The sequence below is a fragment of the Phoca vitulina genome, unplaced genomic scaffold (assembly GCF_004348235.1).
Source record: "Phoca vitulina isolate PV1807 unplaced genomic scaffold, GSC_HSeal_1.0 scaffold40, whole genome shotgun sequence".
Classification (NCBI taxonomy): domain Eukaryota; kingdom Metazoa; phylum Chordata; class Mammalia; order Carnivora; family Phocidae; genus Phoca; species Phoca vitulina.
In genome coordinates this window covers 12,376,056-12,397,792 of record NW_022589743.1, presented here as the reverse complement: position 1 = coordinate 12,397,792, position 21,737 = coordinate 12,376,056, and the positions used below count along the sequence as shown (strand labels likewise).

Sequence of the window (21,737 nt, the reverse complement as noted above, 5' to 3'; positions counted from 1 at the left end):
TCTTTTTACTAAAAGGTCAGTGTGTTTTACATATGTTTACTCATGAGACTGGCAGTTTTTATGGCAGTATAGAATTATCTTATATATCTTAAATAAGATAGAATATCTAAAACTTTCAGATAATCATACAAAGCTAAGGCAATATGAGTTAAAGCCCAGTTTTTCCAACAAAAGTAACACTACTGTGATGCCACATTCGGCTCTTATATAAATAGTAAAATTTTTAAACCTGATACTGAATGCTCACCAGTCAGAAAAACCAAGATGTCTCCGGCCATTTCATTCAAATGGATATCCATGGTCACTTTAACAATCTAAAGCAAGAAACACAAGCATAATATGCTGATGGAAATATAGTCCCCCAATCCCAACCACCTCCCCTTATTCCACAGAAAAATTAAATTTGGTTCTTGAAACTTCTAGGACCTATAAGGGCCGCCATTAAAATAAAAGGGAACAAACAGGGTGCCTGGGTGGCTCAGTTGGTTGGGCGACTGCCTTCGGCTCAGGTCATGATCCTGGAGTCCCGGGATCGAGTCCCGCATTGGGCTCCCTGCTCAGCGGGGAGTCTGCTTCTCCCTCTGACCCTCCTCCCTCTCATGCTCTCTGTCTCTCATTCTCTCTCTCACAAATAAATAAAATCTTAAAAAAAATAAATAAATAAAAAATAAAAGGGAACAAACAAATTACTGAACTACTCAATCAACTAGAATCATAAATATAAAAAAAGACACAAAAAGGATGCCAAGTAATACCGCTTGAATATATGCAGTATTTTCTCTGTCTCGTGGGCCAATCAAATTGCAGAACTTTTCTCTGACTGGATAAAGCCTTCCAGGTATATCAAATATTGGACAATTTCCAAAGAATGTAGAGAGCTTGGCTAATTCCATAGTTGCTGACATCACCACGACTTTCAAATGTTCCTTCCTATTAGGAGACTTCTCCTGAAATAACTTCTTCAATAAACCAAATAAGATGTCCTGAAAAAAAAGTAAATTTCTAATAAGTCACGAGTACACCTACCAACCAACTTATTTTAAATATCTTGCTTTCCTAACCAAAGAATTCCTATTTCAATAGAATAAAATGTAAGTAAGACCAAGCAATTCTCTACAGGGTAAAAGCTACCCCAAATAAGTAAACTAATAAACAACCAGCATATTAAAATACTCACTGTAGTTAGAGTTCTCTCATGGGCTTCATCTAAAATGATGACACTGAACTTGGTAAGATTTGGATCTCCCAAAATATGTTTCAGTAAACATCCATCAGTCATATATTTGATTGCAGTTTCCTGATGTTCAAACAGCAGAGTGTATCAACTTATATATATAGTGTTAGAGAAATTCTCCCTTGCTTCGCATACTAAATTCCCCCCCAAATGTGCAGCCATTAAGTGATCCACCTAATCTGACTAAATAAAAAAGTATATAAATTAGTCTAATAACAAGGATGGTAAATTGTAAAACTTGTGATCTATACAGGGACAGAGATAAGGAACTAACGTGGATGTTCTGGGATAAAGCAACAAAAGGGGCCAATAAGGAGATATAAAGTAGTCTGGGGAAAGTGGTAAGATAATGCAATGGCTTCCCGTGAGCAAGTTGTGGGAAACAACAATGAAATGGGATCCATCTCCCTGTCTCAGCCACTATTTTTTTCTTTTAAAGGTTTTTTATTTATTTTTTGACAGAGAGGGAGACAGCAAGAGAGGGAATATAAGCAGGGGGAGTGGGAGAGGGAGAAGCAGGCTTCCCGCCGAGCAGGGAGCCCGACGCTGGGCTCGATCCCAGGACCCCGGGATCATGACCCAAGCCGAAGGCAAATCCTTAACAACTGAGCCACCCAGGCGCCCCTGAGCCAATATTTTAGAGGACTCAGAAAAGGCAGAGGAAATAGTTAGGTGCACAATTTCCTCTCACTCTCTTTCTTCCCTATTTGCTTATTTTATTTATTTCTTTTTTTTCCAAGATTTATTTATTTTTTTGACAGAGGGAGACAGCGAGAGAAGGAACACAAGCAGGGGGAGTGGGAGAGGGAGAAGCAGACTCCCCGCTGAGCAGGGAGCCCAATGCGGGGCTCGATCCCAGGAGCCTGGGATCATGACCTGAACTGAAGGCAGACGCTTAACGACTGAGCCATCCGGGTGCCACCCTATTTGCTTATTTTAAAAATTCTGTCTGTCAGGGATGCCTGGGTGGCTCAGTTGGTTAAGTGTCTGCCATCAGCTCAGGTCATGATCTCAGGGTCCTGGGATCGAGTCCCGCATCGGGCTCCTTGCTCAGCAGGGAGCCTGCTTCTCCCGCTGCCTGCCATGCTATTCCCCCTGCTTGTGTGCTCTTTTTCTGACAAATAATAAAAATTTTTAAAAATTGTGTCTGTCACCTAGCATTAAAACAAGGTGAGAATAAGGTCTAAAAGCTAGAAGTTAACAACAGTACACACATAAAACAAGGGAAGAAAAAAGAAAGAAAACTCCCCAGCAGTAACCACTAGGAATGCAAAGATAGTATTTTGGGGAGTCACCGTGTGTCATAATTGATGGCCATTCCTATTAGGGACCATATTTAATTAGGGATTGTTTTGTATTTGGTACAGGATTAAAAAATCCTGAAGGAATGTAAATTATAACCATTAACTACTAAAAAGAAAACAATTTTAAACTTGGTGCCGTGAATACAGAAGATATGCTTACTGACTTTGCTAAGTTGACTTCAGGAATACAAATACACCCTATGGATGAATCTTGAAAACATTACGCTAAATGAAACAATCCAGACACAAAGGACCAAATATTGCATGATTCAACTTATATGAGGTACTCAGAAAAGGCAAATTTGTAAAGACAGAAAGTAGAATAGAAGTTACCACAGACTGGATGGAGGAGGGAACAGGAGAGTTAATGTTTAGTAGATATAGTTTCTGTTTGAGATGATGAAAACATTCTGAAAATAGAGTGTTGATGGATACACAACATTGTAAATGTATTTCATACCAATGACATGTAACACCTAAAAATGGTTGAAATGGTAAATTCTGCGTTATATATATTTTAGTACAATAAAAAATTGTTTCAAAGATTACAAGTGTAAGGTACAGGTCCAGGATTCTTACAGCTAAAAAAACATAAAATAAGAGAATCCTTAAAAAAATAAACGTAACTGTCACTTATAAACTAATTGAGAAGGGAGAAAATAGTAAAACTAATAGGCACTTCAGAGATAAATCATTTAACAAAGGACAACAAAAATTAATTCTAATCTTGGGCTTTGTTTCTTTAAAATATAAACGCAAATTTGAAGTTAAAATCTTTCATAACTTTCTCCAATCCTTCTATAAGTCTATAGGACTTAAACAGCAATAAAATTTTTGTACCTTAGAGCTGCAATCATCGAAACGAACTTGGTACCCTACTTTGGATCCCAAAGTGCATTTCATTTCTTCAGCAACCCTCTGAGCAACAGATATAGCAGCTACTTTTCGTGGCTGAGTCACACCAATCATACCATGTTGTGAAAACCCTAACAAAACCAGAGGTAAAAAAAAAAAAAAATTGTTAACAATGTTTCCAATTAGGGCTAAATTGTTTCAGACCAATCAACACAAACTGTTCCAAGTGTTTCCAAAAGAAAACTGCAAATTAACAACATACTGTTTTACAAATGCACCATGGAAATTTAAGTAGTAATAAAAAATAAGAATACATATTTTCCATTAAAATACGTATTTTATTAGGTTTCCCCCCCAATTTCAGTCAAGATTTACTTTAAAGAGTAAGCCAAAAATGCTTAAGTCCTAGGAATCCATAAAATTTCAGACTTCCTAAAGATTTACTTTTGCCACAAAAGTTTAAATATACCACCATTCATAGATTCATTTTTTACCATTTTAATATCTCTGAAAGAAAGATGTGTCTTACAGACAATGGTATTTTTTTCTTTATTAATAGTATGTAAAACAGTGGTAAATGTCTTAATAAATGGCACATTAGATTTGATGGATTAGAATAAGTTAATATCAGCTAAGAAATGTTTATTTTTTATATGAATAACATCCAGTATAATTTTGCTCTATACCAACCTTATGATAGTAAGTTTTACCATATTGAAGGAAAAGACACTTTAAGGGTAATTTGTTAGCTGGCTTGGGTTATGGAGTCAGGGAATAAATACTTACCTGATAATACTCTGGAAAAAGAACCAAGAAATACTAACGTAAGCAACAGATATCACTATATTCCTGTAAATTATTTCAATACCCAATGGTTAAGAGTATACTGCAAATCAACCTCATTCTATAACAGAGAATCAGTATCTACCTATAATTGAGATTATTACAGTAATTAAAAATGGAAAAATCATCTGAATTCCTGAATATGAAATAAGACCATAAAAAAGCAGGGAAGATGTAGGGAGGATGTGCCAAGAGAAGAATTGGGACTGTAGAACAAATGGTGGGCATTTGTGCAATGCAGAAGTCCTATTAGCTTTTAAGAGGATATATTTTTAAATACTCCCAATATTATTCCAGAATAAAATTACCTGCTTCATACAGATATTTTGGTAGTTGAGTTGTTTTACCACTTCCTGTATTTCCAGTAACAATAAGGAATGAATTGTCCCTCACAGCTTGAATAAGCTTTTTTCTTTGTTTTTGAATAGGAAAAGTTGGAGTAGTTCCTCCCTCCTGTGATGTGCATCCTTTCTCTTCTGTAATAACAGAAAAACAATTGTGCAATTAAAAGGACTGTAAAGATATCTTTGACTCAATTTCCCAGAACTGAATAGAGAAAGACAATATAATTTTAGGGCTGGAAAGGATCAATCCATGACTTCTCAGGTAAATCATCTATGTCCAATTTGTATGTGAGGGTTTACAAGCCCAGAACAACTTTTTAGTAAAATCTAACAACATGAGCATTTGCTAATGCATGACTCAGAGTACTTGACAATGTAAGCCTAGCACAAAGCAATAAATATGCAAGCATACCTATATAGAAGCGCAAAACCCAATTTTATTAAACAATAGACCAAAAGCTAGAACACAGCGGGAAACTCTCAGCTGAATTAAAAAAAAAAAAAAAAAAGCCACCTGTGTTTGCTTCTGATTCATGGTTCAAGTTAGGTCCCTGTTCAGAGTGACTGATATCCCAGAAGGCCAAGTGGTGGGTAACCATGGAAACTGGCTCCTGGAAACTGGCTCCCTTCATGCCATACCCAAAGGCAGGCTGGCGGCCCGACGAGTTGGGGGGGCGGGGGGGAATGGATGGGTAGAGAACAAAGGCTTTATGAGCCTCTTTAAGAGGAGAACGCGCCTAGGTGTTGGGGTTCACTTTTTTGTCCCCCAGCAAGGTTTTCACCCAACTTGGATCTGGGACCGCCCCCCTCTACACCAAAGTGCTCATTGGACGCAAAGTTCGCCTCCGGCTTGGAGGGCAAGGAGAACGCTGCGGTCTCCTCTCCACTTTTCTCTGCCCGCCAAAAGCGGACTTTTATCACCCCAAAACCCCCATGCCGAAACTCCCGCTGGCCTCCGCAGCGTCCCGCGGACCGCACCTCTATCAGCGATGGAAACAGCCGAAGGCCGCTCTTCCTGAAGGTCTATTGACCGCTCACCCTCCTCCTGCCGCCTTGGCGCCCTACCCGCGACGGCGGGAAACCGGGACATAGACCTGGCCCGGAGCGGAGGTGAGCACGTCCACCGATCTGAAGAGATGGGAGGGGAAAGACAAAGACGCGCCCTGATGACGTCGAGGTGTTTACTTCCGCGCGTGCGACTTGGAACGAGGGGAGGGGGAGCTGTTAGCTGACGTGGCGCGCGGCCGCCGGAAAGCTCTCCCCGCCGGCGCGACCCGGCTGGGCTAGCAGCCGAGGGCCCAGTCCCGAGGGTTTCCTGCCTTTGCTGGTGTACGCTGCGCCTAGGGCGCTGATGCCATCCCCAAGGTCCGGAAGGACCCCTTCCTACTTCTCTTGTGCTCAGAAGAGCCAGATGACACCCCTCTTCTAAGCTCCTGTGGTCACTGTAACCCTGTTCTGCCTTCACACACCTAACGTGATGTGACCCTTTGCCCGGAGCTGGAACCTTCCTAGAGTGCATCGTTCCACAACACATTCTCACCTTGCTCATTCTGAAGTGACCTGTTCATTTCAGAACTACTGAGTTGCAGAGCTGAACTTCTAGTTCTGTAGTGTCCAAAGCTTCCGTCCCACACGCTGTTCATTTCCTCCATAGGGCCCTGCATTTCAATTTATTTTATTCCCCTTTCCCCCAACTAGAGCGGGAACTTTTAGAAAACCACGGTACACTCAGCCCAGCAAAGTGATTCAGAATGAGCCTTCAATACTTGTTGAATTTTCTGGATGGTGAGTGAATTATTGATCTTCAGAGGAATTAAACTCACTTGATGGATATGGATTTCTTGGAAACCACAATAACAGAAAAGTTAAACAAATATGCAACAATCAGAGGTGGGGTGACTTTTTCAGAAAAGGTACTTTGGAGGGCAGATCTTATTGTTGTAGAATCTTCCAACTTTGTAAATAGTGTCAATTGTAACAAAATCAAGGCTAGAAGATTGTTTCTTGGGCTTTTCAACCATCCCTACTATTAGAATTAACCAACACTTAGTACCAAAGAATACAACTTAAAGTTGTCCCTTCACCATTAACTAAAGGCCAGTATGCTCCTGTCTGATCAGGCTTCAAAAGATGTCATTGGACTCCAAGATTTTTCTGTGCTCATTAAAAATGTACCGACTGCTGGGGCGCCTGGGTGGCTCAGTCGTTAAGCGTCTGCCTTTGGCTCAGGTCATGGTCCCAGCGTCCTGGGATAGAGCCCCACATCGGGCTCCCTGCTCAGTGGGGAGCCTGCTTCTCCCTCCCACACTCCCCCTGCTTGTGTTCCCTCTCTCGCTGTGTCTCTCTGTCAAATAAATAAATAAAATCTTAAAAAAAAAAAGTGTGAGAAATATAAATTGCACTCTGCTATTTCATAGATAGTCTTTCAAAATGTTCTTAAATCCAAGCAATTTGTTTCTGAGCATCCAAAATAAAGGAAGGAGGCTCAATATTAGAGATTTACAAAATGGAATAAAATATTTAAATCATCTTCAGGAAAGAAAGGAGACTATAGAATCAATGTTACAACTTAAAAGAAATTAATGGAGCATAAGAAAAATTATCAAAGATATTAATACAATAAAATCCAGAAAGTTACAAACACCAGGCAAGTGGTGCTATGGAGAAAGCTAATCACAACAGGAAGTCACAGAAAGAGAGTGAGCAGTGGTGTCAAAGTACATGCATTTTTTTCCAATTCATGAATTTGACCAAAACAATAGTTGTCTTGGTAAAGAGAGGCAGAGAGAAGCCAGACTGTAAGTGGGTGAGAAGAGAATTAGGGAGCAAATTGAAAATATGCATGATGCATTTGGAGATGTTTGGTTAGAATCAACTAAGCTAAATGAAAGGGAAAGAAAAGAATAGCCAGAACAAGATGCCACTGCTACAGTGTATAAATGGTAATTTTAAAGAGACATGGTCAATGAAATCATTGAGGTACAATTAGAAGGTGTGTTTGGGAGAGTTGAAACACAGAGGTACTGATGAAGGAGAAAAAGTGAGTTCACATTTTGAGAAAGGATGCAGGGTTGGAAGAGACAGAACAAACTTTTAGTTAAGGCAGTATTATAAATCTGCATTTGTGGCAGATTTGTATCCCAAAATATAAATCTGATTGTTCCTCTGTATTTTCCTTCCCTATTTCTAACTTACTTGTAAACCAAAGGCCTTTCTTCCTCTCCAGCCCCCACCAGAGCAGAAACAAAGATCCAAGGACACTGCTGACCTAATGGCCAAGACCAGAGCCTCCTGTGCATGAAGAACTATTTTCTCTCAAGACTGTTGGGACTGGAACTAGGGAGAGGGAAGAGAGAAGGAAGAATGTAATGAGAAAGGAAGACCAAGAGAAGGAATAGAGCCCTCAAAGTGGTCAAAAGAAAAAGGGTTGGAAGTTCTAATGGAAGAAATTCAGGAAGATGAACCATCCTCAAATGTGGAACCCTCCTCCTTTAAAAATAAATCAAGGTGAGGGGGCGCCTGGGTGGCTCAGTCGGTTAAGTGGTTAAGCGTCTGCCTTCAGCTCAGGTCATGATCTTGGGGTCCTGGGATTGAGATCTAGCTCTGCTTCAGGATCCCTGCTCAGCAGTCTGCTTGTCCCTCTCCCTCTACCCCTCCCCCCACATATGCATGCACGCACTCTCTCTCTCTCAAATAAATGATCTTTTTTTTTTTTATTTTAAAGATTTTTATTTATTTATTTGACAGAGAGAGACACAGCAGGAGAGAGAACACAAGCAGGGGGAGTGGGAGAGGGAGAAGCAGGCTTCCCGCCGAGCAGGGAGCCCGATGCGGGGCTCGATCCCAGGACCCTGGGATCATGACCTGAGCCGAAGGCAGACGCTTAACGACTGAGCCACCCAGGCGCCCCAAATAAATGATCTTTAAAGTAAATAAATAAATCAAGGTGACCTTTCCAAGTTGTTGGCCGTGTGGGTCATAGCCATGGGTCCTGTGCTGAGATGCTCCAAAACCTTGTCAAAAATGTTTGGGTCCCCATGAGGCCCTACTATACCCAGGTTTACCAGGATATTTGGGTAGGAGTGGGGTTGATGGGCTTCATCGTTTAGAAAATCAGGATTGCTGATAAAAGAAGTAAAGCTTTGAAAGCTTCGAGTCCTGCACCTGCTCCAGGTCATCAACCAGCTTTACTTGGAGTACACATCAGATGGCATGTCAGTCTGGCTGTAAATCTCAGTAAGTTCTGTTAGATGGGAAGACTTGTACGCTTGTAGACGCGTTGTTTCCTTTGCGGCATGAATCAATGTAACTGAGGGTAAAAGAAATCATCACACTTCTCCCCTGCTCAGCCAGGAGTCGGCTTCTCCCTCTGCCCCTCCCCCTGCTCGTGCACAGTCTCTCTCTCTCTCTCTCTCTCTCTCATAAATAAAATATTTTAAGGGGGTGGTGCACCTGGGTGGCTCAGTCGGTTAAGCGTCTGCCTTCAGCTCAGGTCATGATCTCCGGGTCCTGGGATCGAGCCCCACATCAGGCTCCCTGCTCAGTGGGGAGTCCGCTTGTCCCGCTACCCCTCCCCACCCCCCTACTTATGCTTGCTCTTTCTCTCTCTCAAGTAAATAAAATTTTTAAAAATCTTAAAAAAAAAGGGAATCAGAGGTCTAAGTCAATCTCATATAAAAAAATAAAAAGAGAAATCATCATACTTTCTTCTCTTTTTAATCTCATGTTTCTGATGAGCAGATATTAAGATCTGAGTTAGTATCACAGAGCCCCTCACCGAGCAGTCATTGAATCATTCATCAGTGATATAATTTAATTGAGAGATTGATAAAGATTGAGACACTTCTAATCATTGCCAATAAAAATTGATGCTTTACAGGTATGCATATAATCTTGAATAAAAGTGTAGAATTCCATTATTTTATTAGTAAAATAATGCCTCTTTCAAAAGAAGGCTCAATGATTACTCTAACTTCCTATTCATTCATTCATGTATTCATTCAGCAAATATCAGAATACACAACTCTTACATGTATTCTTTTTTTTTAAAGATTTTATTTATTTATTTAACAGAGAGATAGTGAGAGCAGGAACACAAGAAGGGGGAGTGGGAGAGAGAGAAGCAGCTTCCTGCCGAGCAGGGAGCCCGATGCGGGGCTCGATTCCAGGACCTTGGGATCATGACCCAAGCCGAAGACAGATGCCTAACGACTGAGCCACCCAGGCGACCACATGTATCCTTTTTAATAGTCATACAGAGGCATAAAAATATGTGTAAGACATGATCCCTACCTTCAATGACATTACATGTATTCAAGGAGATAAAATATTTAGAAGAGGAAAAACTAGCTAGAGTGATCAGGGAAGGCTTCTCGGAGTTAGTGGCATTTGAACTGAGATTTGAAAATTGGGAATATTCCAGTAAATGCCAGGGAAAGATCCTGGATAGAGGAAATCTCACAAAGGCACTAATAATGGAGTGATCAAGATATGATTAAGGATTATTGAGAAATCTACAAAATCAATGTTCTATCTCCAGTCATAGTCTCTGTAAATCTTTCACTTGCCTGAAGGTGGCAAGCTGGGTTTATTTGAAACTTTAGAATCAATATTATTTGAAAGAAAAATGAAACAGTATTATTTCTCTGAAAAACAATTTTTTCATTGACATTTAACTCATAAGATCAAAAAGTGAAAAAAGATAAAAAATTACTAACCTTAACATTACTTACTAACATTATATTATTATATTAAAATCTGTATATATTTAGATTTTTTTTAAAGATTCTATTTTTAACTACTCTCTACACCCATCGTGGGGCTCGAACTCACAACCCCGATTTTAGTATATGTGCTGCCAAAGCGAGCACTCGAACTCACAACCCCGAGATCAAGAGTCATATGCTTCTCCAACTGAGCCAGCCAGGCACCCCTAATATTACTTATTTTAAGGCCATAGATTTTAGATATTTTAATTTTTAATTTAGATACTTAGATATTTTAAATTTTAATATTTTATTTTCCTTATTAATTTCTCAGTTATACAATTTTTTTCATTTGAAAAAATGAGAGAAAAGGAGATTATACTTATTTTAAGTTTATTTAAGTAATCTCTTACCCAAAGTGGGGCTCCAACACATGACCCCAAGATCAAATTCACACACTCCTCCAACTGAGCCAGTGAGGTGCCCCTAAAAGGAGGTTATATTTTAAGTATTAACGTTAAAATCTGTGATCAGCCTTGTTTATAAATCTTTTGAGAGTAGTCAGGTTTATTGAGACATAATTTCCAAATGGTAAAACGCATCCTTTTTTTTTTTTTAGTGTATAGTAGTGAGTTTTATGAGTTTTGACAAGTGCATATGGTTTGTAACCACTGCTATCATAAAGATATAAAACACTTCATCATTTTAACAAATTTCCTTGTGCTCCTTTGTGGTCAACCCCCTTCTTCACCTCTAGGCCCTGGAAATGACTGATTTGTTTTCTGTCTCTATAGTTTTGTTTCTTCCAAAATGTGATATGAATGGACTCATATGGTATGTATTCTTTTTAAGTCTGGCTTTTTCTTTCATTCAGCATAATTACCTTGAGTTTCATCTAGAGTTGCATATAGTTGTAATGTATATCAATAGTTCAATCCTTTTTGTCTGAGTAGTATTCCACAAATTGTTTATCAATTCATTAGGTAAGGGACATATATGTGTTTTCCAGGTTTTGGTGATCATGCATAAAGTCACTACAAACATTGGCATACAGGTTTTTGAGTGACTGTACATTTTCATTTCTCTTGGGTATATACCTAGAAGTGGAATTACTGGGTTAAATGATAAATGTATGTTTATAAGAAACTGCAAAACTGTTTTCCCAAAGGGACTGGGGCATTTTGCACTTTTACCAACCACATATGAGAATTCCAGTTGCCCTGCACCTTTCCTAGTACTTGGTATTATCAGGTTTTTTGTTTTGTTTTACCCATTCAAATAAGTTGTAGTGCCATGTCATTATGGTTTTAATCTGCATATCTCTGTGGCAGTGATGTCGAACATTGTTTTATGTATTTACTTGTAGTCCGTGTATCTTTGATGAAGTGTCTATTCAAGTCTTTTGTCAACTTGCATGAGAGAGGGAAGCGTTGCTTATTTTCTCAGTATTTAATTTTGAGAGTTACTTATAGATTCCGGATTCAAGTCCTGTATCAGTTATGTGCTTTGCAAATATTTTGGCCTAGTCTATGGCTTGTCTTTTAATTTTCTTAATTCTGTCATCCAAAGTACAGTGTTTTTTTTTTTTAAGATTTTATTTATTTATTTATTTGACAGAGAGATAAAGAACCAAAGCACAGGCAGGAGGAGAGGCAGTGGGAGAGGGTGAAACAGGCTCTCTGCTGAGCTGGGAGCCCAACGCGGGGCTTGATCCCAGGCCTCTGAGATCATGACCTGAGCCAAAGGCAGACACTCAACTGACTGAGCCACCCAGGCACCCCCTTTTTTCACTTTATTTCCCAAATATTACACTCTATTTTAAAAAGAGCAATTTGTGTCAGGGTTTCTCTACCTTTTATTTTATTTTATTTTATTTGGGAGTGATAGGATTTCAAGGTATTTTGAGATGACACTATCTCTGCACTATCTAGAATTATGGAATTTTAAACTCCAGCCCCCCTGTTTTAAAGAGGAAACTGAGACTCGAAGATCTTCAGTGAGTTGCCCAAGTTCATACAACTAGAAGGAGGCAAAGCAAAGCCCAGGGTACAGCTTTCCAAATCTCCAGGCCATTGCTCTTTCTGCCAACTGTGTGTGACCCCTTATGAAATGTGTCATAGCTTTATTCCTACTTATTAAATGTGGATATTTGTTGCAACAGTAGGCTTTTATCTAAAATTTCATTTTCAGTGCTTTTCCATCTAGTACATGAAATTTGACTAAGCAAAATTAAACCCAATTCTTATAAAATACTGCCAAGCTTTATCCAGTGCCACTGGGTTTACAAATCTCATCACAAAGTAAATACACACACACAAAGGAAACATAATCTAGACAAAGGAAACAAATCTAATTTAGTAATCTAAGGTTTACTAAAATGCTGGCATTTTAGTTGATAATTCTAAGACTTTACACTTATACATAATTTTTACTTTACATTAAATTAGCTATGTTTCTCATTCAATTTTAAATTAGACAGAGAATTCATCTTTTTCACTATATGGGACTTTCAGCAAGCTGGTGAATTAAATCTGAGTGGTCCAGTCTTGCCTCATGCAACAAAAACATATATATGCTGGATAAAACATAAGAAAAGGAAATCCTTAGATACCAGAAACAGATAGGAAATGCAAATCTATTAAAAATTAAAAACTGTTATGTGGGGACAGTCTCCTGTGAGGATACTTTCAGAGGACAATATAATTTCCATAGAGTAAGCATACCCTACTGAAGATGAGTTCACAACAACAAAAAGTGCACATCACATGAAGAAATAAACCATCATTAGAGAGATCAGGAACCCAGGAAAAACTGTACCCCAAGAACTAGAAATAATAGGAAAATCCTAAGGAGACTATAAAATAAGAGTTTTAAAATATTAAAAAGATAAAAGAATAGAAACCATAATGAAACAAGAGAACATTATAAAAATAAACATAAAGATTGAAAAAATAATAAAAGTAAACATTCAAAACTAAAAAATAATCATTGAAATTAAAAACTCAGTGGAGTTTAAAGAAATGAAGAGAAAGGAATGAAGTAGAAGACAAAGCTGAGGAAATCACCTCAAATGTACCACTTACCTATGAAGAGATGGGAAATATGAAAAAGAAAATAAGAGATATGGAGAATAGAATAAAAATGTCCATTATATGTTTAAATGGAGTTCCAGAGTGATGGAATAGACAGAGTAGGAAAAAAATAATATTTGAGGAGAGAATCTTTGAGCCCTATAAAGTAAAAAATAAAAATCATATACACCTAAATAAAGCGAAACACAGAACACAATAGAAAGAAAATCTTAAATGCAACAAGATAAAAAAGATTTCCTACAAAGGAACAATAATACATTATCAGATATCAACAAAAATTGAGGACAAAAGACAGTAGAATAGTAGGCATCACCACATTGTTAATGGAAAATAATCAAGAAGTCTATACTCAAACTGTCATTCAAGAGTGAGACTGAAATCAAGATATTTTCAGACATATACTAAAATAGTTTACTAGTAATAAATCATTGCCTAAAATATACTCAAGTGTGTTCTTCAAGATGAGGGAAATTTAACCCAGGAAAAATTTTCTATAAGTACGAATTGTGAACAGACAACTTAGTAAAAATACTGGTAAATCTAAATTAATGTTGAGTATTAAAAAGCAATAATGATAAATACTTCTAAGATGAGAGGATTTTTGAAAAGGTGAAACCAAAATATTATAAGAACAGAAATAATGGGAGTGTGAATCTTCTAATATTGTGTATTATTCAAAAGAGGCTGACAATATTTTAGGCCCAGTTGAATGTGCATGTTATAAATTTAAAGGTAAACATTGAATAAATAAAATGAAAGTGTATATTGTTTTCATAAATGTAAAAGAGAAGCAAAGTAAGTTGTTGATTTTACCACTATGAAGAAAATATACTAAGGGCACCTGGGTGCCTCAGTTGGTTAAATGTCTGCCTTCTGCTTAGGTCATGATCTCAGGGTCCTGGGATTGAGCTGGGACCCTGCTTCTACCCCTCCCCCCCTCATTTTTTTTTTCTTCTCTCTCTCTCTAAAATAAATAAATTGAATCTTAAAAAAAAAAAAGAAAGAAAGAAAATACACTTGACTACCATGAACTTCTCAACAAAGAGAAAGTATCCAAGGAAAATGGATAAAACCAACCAACCAAAAAAAAAAAATGTTTAAAAGATATATATAATTATAATGAAGAAAAGACCAATTTTAAAATTGTATAAGCTTATAAGAAAATAGCAAGTTTTTTTCCTGATACTTTTTCTATGTCACATAAAGCTTTCTGTAAATAAACCTGAAACTGCAACTCTTTACCAGAGAAACTCCTTTTCATCCCATAATAAATAAAGGTTAATATTTTTAAATATTAATACATATTAATATAACATCCAAGTCAGTAGAGATGAGAGATAAACAACTCAATAACTCAATAGAAGGAAGGAAAGTGTAGAAAAGGAAGTAAAGAAAAAGCATGGTAAATGGAAAACACAAAATAGGATAGTAGAAATAAATTCTACTATATTAGTAAAGTTGCAAAAGTATACTTAACAGTATGATATCATTTAATAAAATTTTAAACACAAAAATAATAGCATTGCTTATGGGCACATAACTACATAGTAAAATTTTAGAAACATGGGATACATACTAACGTCTGGATACAGGTTACCTATGGTAAATAGGAAGGAAATGAAGGAGGGTTGTTTCAAATACATTTGTAATTTGTGTTTCTTTTAAAAGAATCTGAAACAATATGGCAACATGTTAAGATTTGCTGTTGCATACATAGATGGTTACCATATTATTTTCTATACTTTTCTGTATATCTGAAATATTGACTCTAATTAAAAACTCCCAAAACATTGTCTCACAGAGAAATCTAGGTAATTAAGCCTTTTTGTGCAAATAAATAATTACATATTTTCACTGGTCATGAGGACATTGAAGGAGACTACAAAATTGTCTTTCTACATCAATTGTAAACACAGCTTACAGGAAAGGCACTGTACCATACTACATGTCTTTCTAGTTATCTCTACGACTCTCTAGCCGCTTGTAGAAAAGTTGAAGATAGAAGATCCTTGAGATCCAAGACTGTATTTCTGTCCATATGATGCATCCAAAACACTCCCTTTGCCAATATTTGGTATTTTTTAAAGGAAGGAAAGAAATAGAGGCATATAAAAGGTACACATCTCTTGTGGGAGCTTTGTTGTTTCCATCTTTTGGGTTTTCTCACTATCCATAGGTTCAAGGCAAAGTGTGTCTTTTGTCACTGGGAATATTAGATTAATCTTTCTCTCTTGCTTGAGAAGACAGAGAAGAAAGCACAAGGCCAAATAAAAAAGAAATGGAATCAAAGTCCTCCAAATAAGAATTGGAATGTACTCTTCCTCAACGTAACCCATCTCAACCTCAGCTAGGCATTTTTTTGAAAGCCATTTTGAAATTCTGTTTTCATAAAAAGCCTAAATAATGAGCAGACTAAAATATGAAATCAGAAATTTCATTTTTCTCTCCTTGATGGTCACAATTTTTGAGCACCATGGCAATATATAATTAGGGAGCATTTAATGTTCCTTCAAAAAGAAGCTAGAACAGTATTTTGTAAACCCCAGTTCCCAGCTGTCTTGCAGACAAAGACAACTTACCCTATCCTATCAGGATCCACTCCTAACGGTGTCTTTCATAGATGCCATAGAAAAGATACCGTCTGCCATTAAGATGGAGCCATATAGTGCCCACCTCCTTCTAGTGAAGCAAAGGATATGCAGAAAGCCTCTTTAGAAAGAGAAGAAGTAGAGGGTAGAGGGTGATCCTGAAAGGGGAAAGAAGGGTTAGATCCCTGTGACTTAAGTGTTCTTCCCTAGGGCAACTTTCTAGAGAAGGGAGATAAGTGAAATAGCATAAGGAGAAAGCTGAAGAGAAAATGGATCATGCCCTGCTTCTATTTGACTTGGTGCAACATCCACTACAGTGACTGTTCAGCAGTGACAGAGAGACGTGCATGGATGGATTGGCTGGGAGCAGTGGTCCTGGCTCCCATGTGGCCTCCCAGGAACATGCTGGTCAGAAAGCACAGAAATGGGGAAGCGTCTCGTGGAAACTAAGAAGCTGCAGTGTTTAGAGAGGATGCCTAAACCACAGACCCAGGGATGATACCAGCACACTACCTGAAGGCCAGGTAAGACCTGCCACATCTCAAAATGGCCCTCATCGGCCGCCAGTCCAGAGATGCCATTCTTGCCACAAGGACAAATTTGCATCCTGAGACCCCACGGGGATCTGAGGCCTCTTCTCTCCCTGACACCATGGATCACAAATCCTTCAATACAGCCAGACACTATTTTGAAGAGAAGCAAGGGTAAGGAGGAAAAAATGTGGAAGATTTTGCACCTACCCAAAAGAAAATGTATTATTCAATAGTGACTATTGAAACTGAAAAAGGTTATAACCTTGAATTGACAAGCTTAAAGTTTGGGGGGTTTTGTTTGTTTGTTTGCTCCCACTATGGAAGCTTGCAAGGAAAATTATGTTCATTGAAGAAAATAAAGAGCAATCTATTCTTTGCATATTGGAATTATAATATGGGTAAAATTTTGACCCCACTATATGAATGTTTGTAGGAGTATTTTTCCAGATTGTTTTTTCTCTTGATGTTATTACCCTTCCTCAATTCGCATATATTACCCCCTTTGAAATGAACTGTAGTCCCCACTGTATTGACCAAGGAAGTTCCAAATGCAAATACCAGCTTTGTCTATTCGGAAATTGGCAAGAGTAAAGCATGAAGCAAGACCCGTTAAGGTTAAGAATAGATTCAGTTCTTTGTAACCACAAGAAAATGCCCACCCAGCCATTCTTCCCTTCTTTTTAATTTGTTCCTTTCCTTTGGTATAAATATACTTACAATCAGAACCATAGAAAGCCACGTGCACCGAGACCACCATTTCTCACCAGTGACCATTCCCCTGGGTAACACAAAACATTTAACAGGCTTGTCCCAGCATCTAATAACAAAGGAAAAACACATGGCAGATCACGATAATGATTTTGTGTCTTTCTGTAATGATGAAAGAAAAACCTGATCCTGCATAATAATCGCTTTGTTATTCATGGAACTTAAATGGCATCTCCTCATGAATTTTAATGTGTCATCCATTTTCTCACTGCTTATCCTCACAATTCTATGTGAGCCTTCACAGGGCATCATTTTCTTATCTCTTTCTTTCTTCCCAAGATATAATTATTCTATCTAAACCAAAAGGCTTTAGGATGTTGTCTTTTTACTGTATTGGTCAGAAAACTGGTCTAAGTTGACATTAAATAACCTGGAAAGATCAAGCTGTGCACTTAGGATTTCTGCACTTTTTTCCTGTATGTATGTTACTTGATTTTAAAAATAGTTTACTTTTCAATAATTATCTGGGACATCGTGCAATCATAAATTTGTGCCTTTTAAAAGAAATCATAATTAGTGACATTCATGAAGGTACATTATTTTGCTCGGTGTTCTAAAAGTTAGGGAATCATTTGCAATACTTTTTCTTCTTATTTCTCGTTAGTAGGCATAATTCATATTGAAATTCAGTCCCATATTATTTGTAGGCAAGTCATCTCAAAATTATATAAAACTAGGCTAGATTTTAAGCTATTTAAGGACACAAACTTGTCTTATTTATCTTTGTATTCTACGAAGTATCTAACTCAAGGACTTCCAAATAGAAGGCCTCCATAAATATTCTCTTAATAAATAAAAAGTATCTTTTGCAGAGAACAAATCAGTGGTTTCTAGGTCTGGGGGTGGAAGGATGGAACTGGCTGCAAAGGGAATGTAAGGAAACTTTTTACAGTGATGTTAATATTCTACATATTGATGTGGAGTTGATTATATGACCGTATGCATTCATCAGAGATTATAGACTGATAATTGATTAATTTTGTTGCATGTAAATTATCTCAATAAAACTGATTAAGGAAAGAATCTTGTGATAATATCATGGTTTCTTCATAGGAAATAAGTAATGACACATGCTGTTAACAAATAACTAGCACATTCTTTGATCAAATAACCAGGTTTTATATCAACCTTGAAAATTCCTAATTTCTTTTTTTTTAGATTTTGTTTATTTATTTGACAGAGAGACAACACAAGCAGTGGGAGCGGGAGAGGGAGAAGCAGGCCTCCCACCGAGCAGGGAGCCCAATGCCGGGCTGGATCCCAGAACCCTGGGATCATGACCCGAGCAGAAGGCAGATGCTTAATGACTGAGCCACCCAGGCACCACAAAAATTCCTAACTTATTGATTGAATGACCAACAAATACTACCAGGTGTCTGGCCCTCTACTGTCTTTTTTAAAATTCTCCCACCAAGTACTGTCAAATAAGAATTGTTATTCCTTCTTGCTCTACACTAAGGCTCAGAGAGGTTAGGTAGATTTTTCCAAGACGAGATATTTTATTTTTTATTAAAAATCAGTGCGTGCAGGGGCACCTGGGTGGTTCAGTTGGTTAAGGGCCCAACTCTTGATTTTGGCTCAGGCCATGATCTCGGTTGAGAGATCAAGCCCCGTGGGCTCTGTGCTGGGCGTAGAGCCTGCTTAAGATTCTCTCTCTCTCCCTCTCCCTCTGTCCCCTGCGCCCCTTCCTCTGTCCATGCACGCACATGCGCTCACTCTCTCTCTCTTAAAAAAAAAAATCAGTGTATGCATAAATAATAGTTTCAAAGAGACTAAACACTTATTTGTAATTTAGGAAATTTGAGGAGTCAGATGATTTTGTCCAAAAATTACCTGTAGTATTAAAAATAAAAATTTTAATTCAGCAAATAATTATTTGCTTACTCTGTGTCAGACACTGTGCTAGATATTTCAGGAAATGTAATGCTGAAAATATATAGACTTTGCTTTCAAAGTACATACCATATTATATGGATATGAGGTGCATGTATAAAGAGCAATAATACTAGGCGAAGTGTGGGGCTAACATAAGATTAGAAATAACCTTGCACTGGAGAAGGAAGAAGTATCTTCAATTTCTGCTAAGTTGATTAATTTTAAAAAATACAACAAGCCACCAAGAGGAATTTAGGAGAGCTTCAAGCTTAGATGATTTTGAGATAAAAAAAGAAAGGCAAAAACTTTTCTCCTTCCCTTGTTATATTTATTTATTCTCAGTTCAAAGCTAATCTAACAATTTATGTGTGTGCATAGTTGGGTGCTAGTCCTTAGACTTTTCCTTGAATACCTCTCTGACTTCGCTCAGGTATCTGCTTAGGTTTTCCTCACAGAGGCCTTTCCTGACCACGCTACCTAAAAAGTATTCCATCACTCTCTATCCCCTCCTCTTGGTTTTCTTCATATCATTCATTGCCATCTGACATTATGTTAAGTATTTCTTATTTGTTTATCATTTGTCTCCTCCAGTAGTATTTAAGCTCCTTGGGGAGGGGCCCACGTGTCTTGTTCACTGTTATGTCTCCAGCACCTAGATTAGTGCTTCTTACTCTTTGTTGAATGAGTGAATGAATGAATGAATGAACAAATGAAAATGAATTCTAGACAGGTCTTTCTGACTACAATATCTCATTTCCATGTCTTTTCATCTTCACTTGAAATTCTACCAATTTTTCACCTTGTGGTTATTTGACTTTTCCTAGATATTAATATTTTAATTATTTTGAAGTAGAAGCATACATTTTTTGCAGTAAGGCACACAGGAGAAGAATTTGAGCTCAAAAGTATGGCTATGTTTTGCGCATTTTTTCCAAAACTGAATTGTGACAACTCCTCTTCTTTGTGTCTTAGCCCAGGTTTTCTAGAAAACAAAACCTAAGACAAAGTTTAGACAGCTAATTTTTATTGTGTATTAGGAGTGTGTGAAGAGGGATGATGAGTATATTTTCAGGGAAGGAAGAATAAGGGGGAAAGGGCCACTGCTTCTTCAGGAGGCTGGTTGCTTGGTCATATGAGATCTCTGGAGAGGCTGTGTGGGTCGCAGAACAATCTGTTGAGGGCAGGAAAGAAGGGCAAAAAAGTCCTTTCCCATGCCTTTCTCAGTTGTACTAACTGGCTTCTCCAAGAAGCCTCTGGGAAAGCCAGAGCCTGCACCGGTCCAGTCAGGTGGACCAGGTTCCTGAAACTGCTGTGGAAACCCAGTCCTTACCCCCAGTAATTTGCTTCACCCCATTCCCATGGCTATAACGCCCTTGACTCTGCTATCATCTCTCTCTCTCTTTTTTTTTTAAAGATTTTATTTATTTGTTTATTTATTTATTTATTTGAGAGAGAGACAGAGAATGAGCAGGGGAGGAGGGGCAGAGGGAGAAGCAGACTTTCCACTGAGCAGGGAGCCTGACGTGGGACTTGATCCCAGGACCCTGGGATCACGACCTGAGCCAAAGGCAGATGCTTAACCAACTGAGGTGCCCCTCTGCTATCATCTCTTAATACCTGTCTGGCAAGGAAGCAAGCCAAGCGGCCAAGACCTAGGGGCAGGTGGAGCCAAGCAGAGCAGTGATGACATAAACTCCCAGAAATTATTCAGGGCAGTTATTTCTAGCAACGAAGGCTCCAGCCGCATGTGTGATATATAACTATATCTAGCCCGTCTCCAAGTGCTCACTCCTTGGTGTTATTTCCAGTCTAAATTTCCTAATTCTGCACCTCATTTCTTCCACATGTCTACATTCTCTTCCAAAGTAGTTGGTTGTGTTTTTTTTTTTTAATTTGAGAATTTTGCTCAGCAATTGAAATGAAGAATTACTTTAAACCCTATGCAAGATATAGTTAATCTTGAATGTTCTTTATTTTGTAGATTAGACATCATTAATTCCATCAGCAGATATTTATTAAGAACCTACTATGTGTTGGGCACTGTTCCAAGCACTAGGACCATCAATGAATAAAACAGTCAAAAATTCCTGCATCATGTAGCATACATTTTAGTGAGGGGAAGGGAAACAGACAGTAAATCATGGGGACAAATAAAATATTTATTATGTTGGATGATGATATATATTATGGAAAAATAAAGAAGGGAGGTTTTCTTTTTAATTCAGCGATCTTTGGAAAGGACAACTATGAACCTTCAGGGAAAAAGAGAAAGAAGATGTAAATGGAGCATTTAGGGAATGAAGAGTTCTGTGGGCGTGGAACTCTGAGTTAGGCCTGTAGACAGAGAGTAAGGAAGTAGCCTAGGGGATGTAGAGCATCATGGCTTCTCTGTGCAAGACACACTTTTTTTTTTCCCTTTAACATTTTGATGCATCATTTTAATTTAATTTAATTTTTAATTGAAGTATAATTGACATACAATGTTATGTTAGTTTCCGGTGTATAACATAATGATTTGACAAATTCTATATATTATGCAATGCTCCGCCATGGTAAGTATAGTTAACATCTGACACCATGCAAAGTGATTACGATA

The 21,737-nt window shown here is 37.9% G+C and overlaps 1 protein-coding gene and 1 pseudogene across 1 annotated transcript in view; one reads left to right on the top strand and one right to left on the bottom strand.

The window, feature by feature from the left end:
• The window catches only part of DHX40 (DEAH-box helicase 40), a 47,468-nt gene extending 41,732 nt beyond the window's left edge, over window positions 1–5,736 (bottom strand). The window contains exons 1-6 of the mRNA XM_032428832.1: window positions 5,559–5,736; window positions 4,545–4,712; window positions 3,379–3,524; window positions 1,178–1,297; window positions 756–983; window positions 248–314 (exon numbers count right to left, since the gene is read on the bottom strand). Of these exons, the coding sequence (XP_032284723.1) occupies window positions 248–314; window positions 756–983; window positions 1,178–1,297; window positions 3,379–3,524; window positions 4,545–4,712; window positions 5,559–5,670 (841 nt within the window). The 5' untranslated portion in view covers window positions 5,671–5,736. The remainder of the gene's footprint in view (window positions 1–247; window positions 315–755; window positions 984–1,177; window positions 1,298–3,378; window positions 3,525–4,544; window positions 4,713–5,558) is intronic.
• A 2,845-nt stretch (window positions 5,737–8,581) lies between these two features.
• On the top strand, window positions 8,582–17,096 carry LOC116647699 (annotated as a pseudogene).
• Window positions 17,097–21,737: the final 4,641 nt, after the last annotated feature.